Genomic DNA, 11007 nt, shown 5'->3' with positions numbered 1-11007 from the left:
TGGCTGTCCTGGAACTCACTTTGTAGACCAGGCTGGCCTTGAACTCAGAAATCCGCCTGCCTCTGCCTCCCAAGTGCTGGGATTAAAGGCATGTACCACCCCCGCCTGGCAGGAAAAGGTATTTTTAAGAAACAGATTCAGGCAGAAAAACACGTGTCTCTACTATAATCCTATGAATAACTGGCCACATGTGTTTTGTATGTGTAAAATATAGAATCATTTTATTTAATGAATACAACCTGTTCCTTGCTAGTCCTCAGTCTGTTGTCATCTACTGATCCATTTGCTGTTCCTGTGGGAGAGGAAAGGTACCACTCATTCTCGAGACTACCTTAGGTACACAAGGTATCTGTATGTGAGCTTCAAAAAGCAAACACATAGGAGCTGAGGAGATGGCCTGGTTGGTAAAGTGCTTGTCACATGAGTCTGGGGCCCAGAGTTTGATCCCCAACCCCCACACGGAAGAATAAGGCACAGTGATGCCTCCCTATAGTTCCAGTTTTGGGGAGATGGAGACTGAAAGATTCCTGGGGCTTTTTGGCCAGCCAGTCAAGCCAAGTCAGCAAGCTCAGGGTTCAATGAAGGAGCAGATCTTTCAAAGTAGGATGAAGAGCAACTGAGGAACTGACCCAGCATCGACCTCTGGCCTCCACTCTCTCTCTCTCTCTCTCTCACACACACACACACACTCGTGTACATGCACCCTTGTATGCACGTGTGCAAACACATTGTCTTAGACAGGGTTTCTATTGCAGCACAAACATCATGGGCAAGAAACAAGCTGGGGAGGAAAGGGTTTATTCAGCTTACACTTCCATGTTGCTGTTCATCACCAAAGGAAATCAGGACCAGAACTCAGAAAGTAGGAGCTGATGGAGAGGCCATGGAGGGATGTTACTTACTGGCTTGCTTCCCATGGCTTGCTCAGCTTGCTTTTTTATAGAACCCAGGACTAACAGCCCAGGGATGGCACCACCCACAAGGGGCCCTCCCACCCTTGATCACTAATTGAGAAAATGCCTTACAGATGGATCTCATGGAGGCATTTCCTCAAGGGAGGCTCCTTTCTCTATGATAACTCTAGCTGTGTCAAGTTGACACACAAAACCAGCCAGCACATACATCAACAACAGAAAAGTAAGCATTGTCAAGTAAAAAGCAAGGAAAAAAATGACAGTCTTCAAATTCTAGCATCAATTCTTCTTATACCAGAAAAAGCAGGCATTTGGTAGTTATTAGATTTTATTTCATATTTGTAGATGTCAGTATATGTTGCACATCAGGGAAAGATTATTTTTATAAGACAAATACCAACAGCTCCTCTGTCCTCAGTTTGAGTTTCTGCTTCTCCCATCTCTAGTGCCAGAAATAGAATTTGCAACCCTAGAAACATGGAGACATCAGATGGGAGCAGGTGAACAGGGAGAGGAGAGATAAAAGCCTCTAATCTGAAATTCTGGAGTGTCTCCAGAAGGCAAATTTGTCCAAAATAGACTTGGAAGCTCCTTGCTTAGGAGGCACTGTGTGTTTGGGGAGGGGGTGGGAAGCAGCCACATGTAATGTGACTTTTTGTCTATGCTGTATCCTTTATTAAAATCCAGTTTGCAGGGCCGGAGAGATGGCTTGTCAGTTAAGAGCACTGACTGCTCTTCCAGTAAGTCCTGAGTTCAATTCTCAGCAACCACATGGTGGCTTACAACCATCAGTAATGGGATCAGATGCCCTCTTCTGGTGTGTCAGAAGACAGTGTGCTCACATACATTAAATAAATAAATAAATAAATCTTTTTTGAAAAATCCAGTTTGATCAAAAAAGAATTCTCTTTTGGTGATCACAGAATCCAAATCTGGGGTACAATAGGGCAAATGGAGAAATGTCTTTCAAAGCTGGAAAAACATAATTCCAGCCTTTTCCAGCTTCTAAAGTTTCTATTGAGAATTTGATGTTACCCTGATGGGCTTGCCTCTGTGAGTGTTTTCACTTCTTGCTGTCTCCAGTGTTTTCTCTTTGTTCTGCGTCTTTAGTGGTTTAGATGTATTGTGATGAAGGGTTTCTGTTGTTGTTGCTTTGCACCTGACTCTTTAGTGTTTTAAGTGCCCACCCGCATAAATGACATAGCACCTGTTGTCTGCAGCAGTTTTATTTAAAATAATTTCTATGCCTTTAGAATGGGATTCTTTATCTCCATATTACCCATGATCCTTTGATTTGTCCTTTGTACTGGCTCACGCACATCTTGAAGCACAGCCGGGACCACTTACTAATTTACCTTTGTTCTCGTTGGCGAGTATTAATTCCTCTAATTTGTCTTCATATTAAGATATTATGCATGTGCCCCCCTCCCCCGCGCATCTATCCTATCATGGGGCTTTCCACAAACTTCTGATTTGGCTTGGTTTCTTTTTTTATTCCCGATAATTCAGTTTGACATCCCTATGGTCTTTCTATCTCATTATTGCATTCCTCTTTTATATACTATATAAAATACTATGCGTTCTGCCATTGGTGTTCTCTCGGGGTTTGTTCACAACTATCTTCTCTTTACCTTGCATTGAGCACATTGATAATCAGTCTTTTGAATTTGGAGAGGATCAGATAATCCACGTCCTTGGAGGCCATTACTATAGGGCAAAGACTGTTTGGAGGTGTAATGTTGTCTCACTTGCATGTTACTTGTATTTTTGACTAACAATCTGGAGCTAACTCATTAAGTTTATTCAGTTCCCTAAATTCACCCTGTTCTTTCAGGCAGAGTGTCTGTAGTGATCAAGAAAGGTAAGATTCTTCAAGTGATGTCCATCCCCCCCAACCCCCCGCTAAGCTGTTGGACAGGGCCTCCTGCTTGAACCCTAGTACCCTGCACATTTACTTTCCACCAGATTGAAATCCCTGATGCTGCTTCTGCAGGTTGTTCACTGGTAGACAAAGCACTTATCTGCAGATTGGTGCAGTACCTGGAGTCACCTCAGCTGCAGGGCATGTGACAGTTGAGTGTCCCTATGGTGCTCCAAAGAGTCAGAGCCTTGATAGATGTGCCACCACTACCTCCAACATTTGATCTTCCCTGAGGATAAAAGCTGGGCTGGGGTCTAGTGGGTGCACTGACCTCCCTGAGGTGATATGCAGAGCTGATGCGTCACAGGTATGAGTCTGTTGAGACTAAACAAGCCCCACATACACTGGCGGCCAGACTGAAGCACCAGATGCATTCAGTTCTCAAATGGCCAGGACTGAAAAGAAATGTTATAGTGATACAAATTGAAAAGATACCCAAACTTCAAACTAATAATACAAATCCTGGTTCTTTCTGGGATTTCCACATCTTTCCATATTTTTGTGTCTTGGCTCATAGTGTTAGATGTAATCAATGCAACTACATCACATTGATTTACATGTTTTTGTACTTATAGCACCAATCTAGACAAGTAAATAATGTATTACTGAAAGTACAAATGAAAGTTTAACTCACATATTCCTTTTGCCTCATACCACTTCCCAGTGCACGTGGCAGCTCAGGGTTTCTTGATCTTAGAGAGTTAGCCATTGGAGTTCTGTTTAGGAAACTTCCCCTTGTGCCAATGAGTTCAAGGCTCTTTCCCACTTTCTCTTCTATTAGATTCAGTGTATCTGGTTTAATGTTGAGGTCCTTGATCCACTTGGACTTGAGCTTTGTGCAAGGTGACAAATATGGGTCTATTTTCATTTTTCTACATATAGACAGCCAGTTAGATCAGCACCGTTTATTGAAGATGCTTTCTTTTTTCCATTGTATGTTTTTTTGGTGTCTTTGTCAAAGATCAAGTGTCTGTAAGTGTGTGGCTTTATTTCTGGGTCTTCAATTCTATTCCATTGATCAATGTGTCTGTCTCTGTACCAATTCTATGCAATTTTTATCACTATTGCTCTGTGGCAAAGCTTGAGGTCAGGGATGGTGATTCCCCCAGCCATTCTTTTATTGTTCAGAACTGTTTTGGCTATTCTGTGTTTTTCTATCTTTCTAGATGAATTGTGGCAGTTCAAAGTGGCAGCTGCAGGCTTGAGTGAACTGCCTTTCCATTCTCAGAAAAAGATAGAGGTCGTATTATGAATATCATTTGTTTTCTTCTTTATGTTTTCTATATATTCAGATGAACTAAAATCAGTATTTATGATTTTTATAACAAAAAATCATTTTAAAAAGGCCTAGTTTTAATTAGGCATGGAAACCCAGGGAGGGTACTAAACAAGGAAACGCCCTCCCCGAACCCTCAGAAAAATGGAGGTGATTGGTAGTTAAGTCTACTCTCTTTTGTGCCTTTGATTTTCTTACTTTCTCTGCAATGTATATTTTATGCCCAACAAATGAGCATTTATGTAATGCACAGTATCTACATAATAAAAAGTTGATGTTTATATCCTTATAGATCACATGACACCAAGAAGTAAATATTTGTACCATAAATCTGTGCTTGTTTCAAAGCAGCATTTTAGGCTTTGCAGATAGAAGACTCCTGTCTGGATTTGGAACTGGGTCTGATTTGCGTTTGGAAGGGCTGCAGCACCTGCACAGGTCACAAGAAATGCATCCAGCTCACCTCATTTGTTTCTTCCATCTAAACACTTCAGAGGCCACACTAGCCCTGACTCTAGAAGAATAGCACTACTAATGTTAAAAGTGCTTAGATATTTATGTGATGCTCAATGCTGCCAGACTTTCATGGACATTGTTCTGTGAGCCTCTGCGCAACTGAAGATTAGATGGCAGGACACACACACACACACACACACACACACACACATGCACACACACACACACACACACATACATGTTCCTTCCTCCCATGGAAGCCCAGTATGGTTTGTAAACAGAGAGGATCCTATTCATCTTCTGCTAAAAATCACAGCAAAGGGTTCCAATGTATTAAGAATATCATTTGAAGTCTTTATGGGTGGCTGCACCATTTAATAGGGATCAGACCATCTCTGTGACCTCATCTCTCTCATTTCCCTGAAGGGTCATCCTACCATTGTGTAGCTCACAAGGAAGTCTGTCCTTTGGACCCTTGTTGGGGAAGGGTAGTCTTACTCCTGCCACCTCTCTGTAGTACAGAACCCCTCTATGCCATCCAGTATCAGCTGAGATGCCTCCCCAAAGATACCTTCCCTGACCATATTGCTTAAATAGATGTGTTCTCACCTTTTTCTTCCATATTAGTTAATTATAACTAATTAATTATAACATAATTAATGCTGCCTAGCTCCATCTTAAACTGTGGTGCCTTCAATTAGTACACATTTTTATGGACCCATCCATTTTTTTAGACTTATTTTATGAGTGTTTTGTCTCCATTTATGTATATGCACCACATACATGTCTGACGCCTGTGGATATCTGGGGAGGACATCAGGTCCCATAGAACTGTAGTTATAAATGGTTGTGAATCACCGTGTGATTGCTGGGAAGGAAACCCATGTCTTCTGTGAGAAAACTAAGTGTTCTTAACTGCTGAGTCAAATAACACGTACAAGCACATGCACACACAAACACACAAAGAACTATCAACACAACATGTATCAGAATTGACTGCTTGTGGACGTTGTACATCGTGGTGCGCACTAGGCTCCGCACCACGATGTACAACGTCCACAAGCAGGAGATCTTGTATGTTTCAATATAGGCACCGTCTCTTAGGATTGCTTTCTATTGTATCCCATTAGTTTTTACAATGTTGTGTTTCTAGTTTCTAGTTTCAATCTTTTACTTTAATTTTGAATTTCTTGATTTCTTCAGTGATCCATTCATCATTCAGTGATGTGCTGTTGGACCTCCATGCGTTTATTATATTCCTACAGTTTTTCTTGCTCTTGAGTTCTAACTTTGTTCTACTATTATGAGATAGAACATAAGAAATTATTTCAATTTTCCTACAGTTTTGGAACCTGCTCTGTGTCCCTAGATATGACCTGCTCTAGAGAAAGTCTTGTGGCTTTCTAAGAACATGCAGGTTCTTCAATGTTTGCTTAGCCTTAGAATGTTCTGTAGATGCCCAATAGGTCAGTTTGCTCTATACTGTCAGTCAGTTCTAATTATCACAATGTTCTTTTGTCAAGATGACAGCGGGTACCAAAATCACACACTATTATTGTGTTGGGTTTCATCTAAGACTATAGAATAGCACTTTTCCCTCAATTGGGTGCAACTGTGTGTATATGTTTAGACTTGTCTTCTTGATGGATTGTTCTCTTAATCAGTATGAAATAACCTTATTTTTCTCTCATGACTATTATTAGTTTAAATAAATTCTACCTGACATCAGACTAGGGACACCTGCTTATTTCCCAGATCTCTTCCATTTTCCATCCCATCACTTTAAGACAGTATCTATCATTGATGTTGAGTTATGTGTCTTGGAGGCAGCAAATAGAGGGACCCCACCCCTTTTAATCCAAGCTGTTCGTCTGTATCTTTATATTGGTAGCTGAGAGCTTTAATATTCAGCAGCATTATTTTGTAGTGTTTGGTATTTTCTTAATTCCATTTACTCTGTTATTGTTCTATTAGGGTATTTTCTTTCCTCCACAATCTCTTGGGTGTGTTTATCATTCTCTTTAGTTTGAATAACTTCTTTCAGCATCCTCTATAGGGATGGATTAGCACCCATATATTCCTGGAGTCTGCTTGAATCATGGAAAGTTTTTTTTTTTACTTTCAGCACTGGGTTTAATAGTCTGGGTTAACAGCTGTGGCCTTTCAGAAACCAAACTGCATAATTCCAAGCTCCACTTGCTTTTAAAGTTTCTGATAAGAAATCAACTTTAATTCTGTTAGGATTATCTTTATAAGTGACCTAATGTTTCTCTTTTGATATACTTTATTTCTACTGTATATTCAACATTTTATCTCTAATATGGCTTTTGTTCTGGCCCTGCCTATTTGGTGTTCTATACATCTCTTATACCTAGATAGGCATCTCTTTTTCTATGTTTGACATTTTTACTCATGTTTTTAATATCATTTTTATGTCATTGGCATGGAAAGTCTTCTTTGTCTATGCCATAATCCCTAGTTTTGTTTTTATTCCTCATTTCCTAAGGATCTTTCATGTTCCATCTGTAATATTTTTAAAAAGTTATTCATTTCATGCAGATGCAAGTAATACAAGTTGGACTCAGTGGTCTCTAAAATAAGAAGAAGATAGAAGAAGATATAAAGGTGTGAGGGGGACTCTAGGGAAGGAGAATAGGAGGGGGAATTTGGACTGGATATGATGAAGATACACTGTATACATTGGATATGATCAAAATACATTGTATACATTAGATACGATCAGGATACAATGTATATATGTAAGGTGTTGTCAAAGAATAAAAAGGACAGTTTTGTTTGTTTGCTTGACCTTAGCAGTTAGGAGCTCAGTCTGGGCTTTGCATGCTTGGTGCCTACACAGAGCAGAAAAGGGCATGGGATCCCCTGGGACTGGAACTGCAGAGAACTGTGAGCCACCATGTGAATGCTGGGAACTGAACCTAGGTCCACTTGAAAAGCATCCTGTGTTCTTATCCACTACACCAAATTCTCCAGTTCCCATATGTACTTAAAAAAAAAAAACTGTGGAAAAAAATATTTGGGATGAGATGACAGAGCTTTTAGCCCCTTGTCTTTAGACTTTCTCTCCCACCCCCACGTCCTGAGATTCATTCTATTTATGAGACTTCCCACCGAGCCTTTTTTTTTTATTGAAACTTTTATCTCCAGCATTTCAATTTAGTTCTCTTTGGCATTTCTATCTTTTATTGAATTCCATTTTCATATCCTGTATTGACTTATTTCATTCAGCTGTTTGTATGTGTTCTGGTATTTTTTTCTGGAGTTTAAGCCATCTTTGATTTCTTGGAACAAAATTTTAATCATTCTTTTGTATTCTTTGCCTTTGCTGTGAGATTAGTAATTTTTTTTCAAGGAAACAGACAAGTTGTCGTGTGTGTTTGTGTGTGTATGTGTGTTTGTGTGTGTGCATGTGTGTGCGTGAGAGTGTGTTTGTGTGTGTGTGTGTACGTGTGTGTGTCTGTGTGTGTGTGTACGTGTGTGTTCGTGTGTGTGTGTACGTGTGTGTTCCTGTGTTTGTGTGTATGTGTGTGCGTGCACATGTGTGTGTACTGTGTGTTTGTGTGTGTGTGTGTGCGTGAGAGTGTGTTTGTGTGTGTGTACGTGTGTGTTCGTGTATGTGTATGTGTGTGCGTGCATGTGCACGTGTGTGTGTGTGTGTACGTGTGTGTTCGTGTGTGTGTGTATGTGTGTGCGTGCATGTGCACACGTGTGTGTGTGTGTGCTACTTGTGCTTTTTTGTGTGTTGGCACCTGTACATGCCGATTACTGGTTGCATTTTTCGTTTGTTTTGTTTTACACTGGCTCTGTTTGCAATGCTCCATGGGCTCTAAATTGTAATAGGGTGGAGCTGTCTGGTTTTGCCTGTTAGATTGCTATTCATAGCACCAGGCTTTATTCCAGTTCTTCTTGAGAGGAGACCACTTTCTTCAACAATAGACACTATTCAGGGGATGATCTACTCAGGGGAGTTTGGTCAACTACAAAACATGGACCCTTAAGCACTGGTAATTGTAGGGGATAAAGTAACACCTATAGTACTGGGTATGCTAACACATAATTGTGGGCATAGATGGAAAGGAAAAAAACAAAAAAGGCATACAGAAACACTGATGATGAATGTTGGGTTGATAGAATGCAAAGTTGGGGAGGTAAGTAGATAAGGGAACTGTACAGGGAAAAAATTTGGGGTGAAATGATGGACTTTTTTCTAGGGGTGATATCACTAAAAAGGTGATAAATCCCATAAATATTAATCTCAGGACTTAGGAGGCAGAGGCATGCAAATCTTTGTGAGCTCCAGGCCAGCATTTTCTATATAGAGAGTTCCAGAACAACTAGAGTTGCATTGTGAAGCCTTGTCTCAATCAATCAATCAATCAATCAATCAATCAACCAATCATTCAATAAAATGTCAGGTAGTGAAGAACAGGAGTAGGCTATTGCCACTGTCCTTCTTGTCCTTCAATATCAATTCTCCAATCTTATCCCTAGTCCTGTAGCAGCCTGAGTGTGTGTGTGTGTGAGGGGTCCGGTCCTCCTCTTCCTCTCTGCCCCTAATGCTAGGGGACCCAGAGAATTTTCTACACAGTCAGTGTTCCTCCCACACCACATCCCTTTGTCTCGGCCACCAATACCAGGAGGCACTCTGCCCTGAACCCACGGGCGATGTGTCTGGAACCCCACTGGCTATGTGTGTGGAACAAAGTAAGCCATCTTCACTCTCTTTCCTGTCCTCCAATTCCAATTCCCCAGTCACATCCCCCACAACCCCTAGCAACCTGTTGACCCTTTCTGTCTCTTACTCACTGGGGACTTGACCAAAGCTCATGGAAGCTTTTTTCCATTCTGGGGATATTTCAGCACCATCCTCCTTCTAGCTCACCTGCATTCCTTTGTCTTTCTATCTGTATTTATTTCTATATTTCTTTATTTCTATTTCTGTGTTCCTATTTCTAGCACATTAAAATAAATTCTACCAGAAACTAACAGCATTTACACATGACAGGAATTCAGAAGCACTTCCTATGGGGCAACCCATAATATTCCTAAACTTATTCCTAAACTCCAGAGGACAACAGAAACCAAGGAACAAGCACTCGCCCAAAATAAAGACAAAACCATATATCAACATTTAGAATTACAGTCACCCGAAACCCAGATGCCTAGATACGCTGCAAAAACAGAATCAATAGCAACCAAGTCAACGTGGCTCCAGCAGAACCCAGCAACCCTACTACAGTAAAAGCCCTAAAAGGAGCAATGCTGCTGAAGCACAAGACAAAAATTTCCAAATAAGAATGCCCTAAAGAGGAAGTGAACAAACCCTTTAATGAAATGATGAAAACACAAACAAGGAGTGGAATGAAAAGAAGAAAACAGCTCAACACTGAAACTGAAAAAAAAAAGAAATATTAAAGTGAAGCCAGATTGAGGAAAAAGTGCAAAAGAAAAATTTAGGAAAAACAAAATAAAATTTAGGAAAAACCTCAAAGTAAAGTCTCACCAACAAAATATAAAAGATAGAAGAGGGAATCTCAGGCATTAAGACAAGATAGAAAAATAAATTCCTCAGTCAAAAAAAAAATCTAGGCACAAAACAACCAGAAAATCTGGGACACTATGAGAAGGCCAATCTATGAACAGTGGGAGTAGAGGAATGAGAAGACTGCTGGGTCAAAGGCATAGAAAATATCTTCAATGAAACCACATAAGAAAATTTCCCTAATGTAAAGAAAGAGGAACCTATTAAGGTTCAAGAAGCATACAGAACACCAAATAGACTGGCTCAGAAAAGAAATTGTCCAGAACACATATAACCAAAATATTAAATGTACAGAGCAAAGAAAGAATATTAAAATTCTCAAGGAAAAAGAACAAGTACTATATACAGGTTGACATATTAGAATAACACCTTGCATTTCAATGGAGACTAAAAACCAGAAGGGCCTGGATTGTTGTTTTGCAGATTCTTAAGACCACAGATGCCAGCCCAGGCTACTATATCTAGAAAGCTTTAAATCACAATAGATGAAGAAAGAAAACATTCTGAGATAAAACAAAATTTAAGCAATATCTATTTACAAATCCAGATCCCCAGAAGGCATTGGAAGAAAAACTTAAAGCTGAAAAGATTAAACATGACCAGTAAAACACAAGAAATAAACAATTTCAGACCAACAAATCAAAAGGTGGAACCCCACACCACAACAACAAAATAACAGGAAATAACACACTCTGCTCATTGATATCTCTTCAATGGTCTCAATTTCCAGAAAAAGATGCAGAGTAACTTCTTGGATTCAAATGCAGGATCCATCCTTCTTCTGTATTCAAGAAATACACTTTAGCTAGGTGTGGTGGCGCACGCCTTTGATCCCAGCACTTGGGAGGCAGAAGCAGGCGGATTTCTGAGTTCTAGG

General features: G+C 40.1%; 1 protein-coding gene across 1 annotated transcript in view; it reads left to right on the top strand.

Annotated features, from left to right (window-relative positions):
• Positions 1-4040, top strand: part of LOC115029892 — a 108290-nt gene extending 104250 nt beyond the window's left edge. Inside the window, exon 4 of the mRNA XM_029472184.1 lies at positions 4002-4040. Coding sequence (XP_029328044.1) covers positions 4002-4040 — 39 coding nt within the window. The remainder of the gene's footprint in view (positions 1-4001) is intronic.
• Positions 4041-11007: the final 6967 nt, after the last annotated feature.

The sequence above is a fragment of the Mus caroli genome, chromosome 18 (assembly GCF_900094665.2).
Source record: "Mus caroli chromosome 18, CAROLI_EIJ_v1.1, whole genome shotgun sequence".
Classification (NCBI taxonomy): Eukaryota; Metazoa; Chordata; class Mammalia; order Rodentia; family Muridae; genus Mus; species Mus caroli.
Note: the sequence above shows the minus strand (reverse complement) of the source record. Positions and strands in the feature narration are given on the sequence as shown.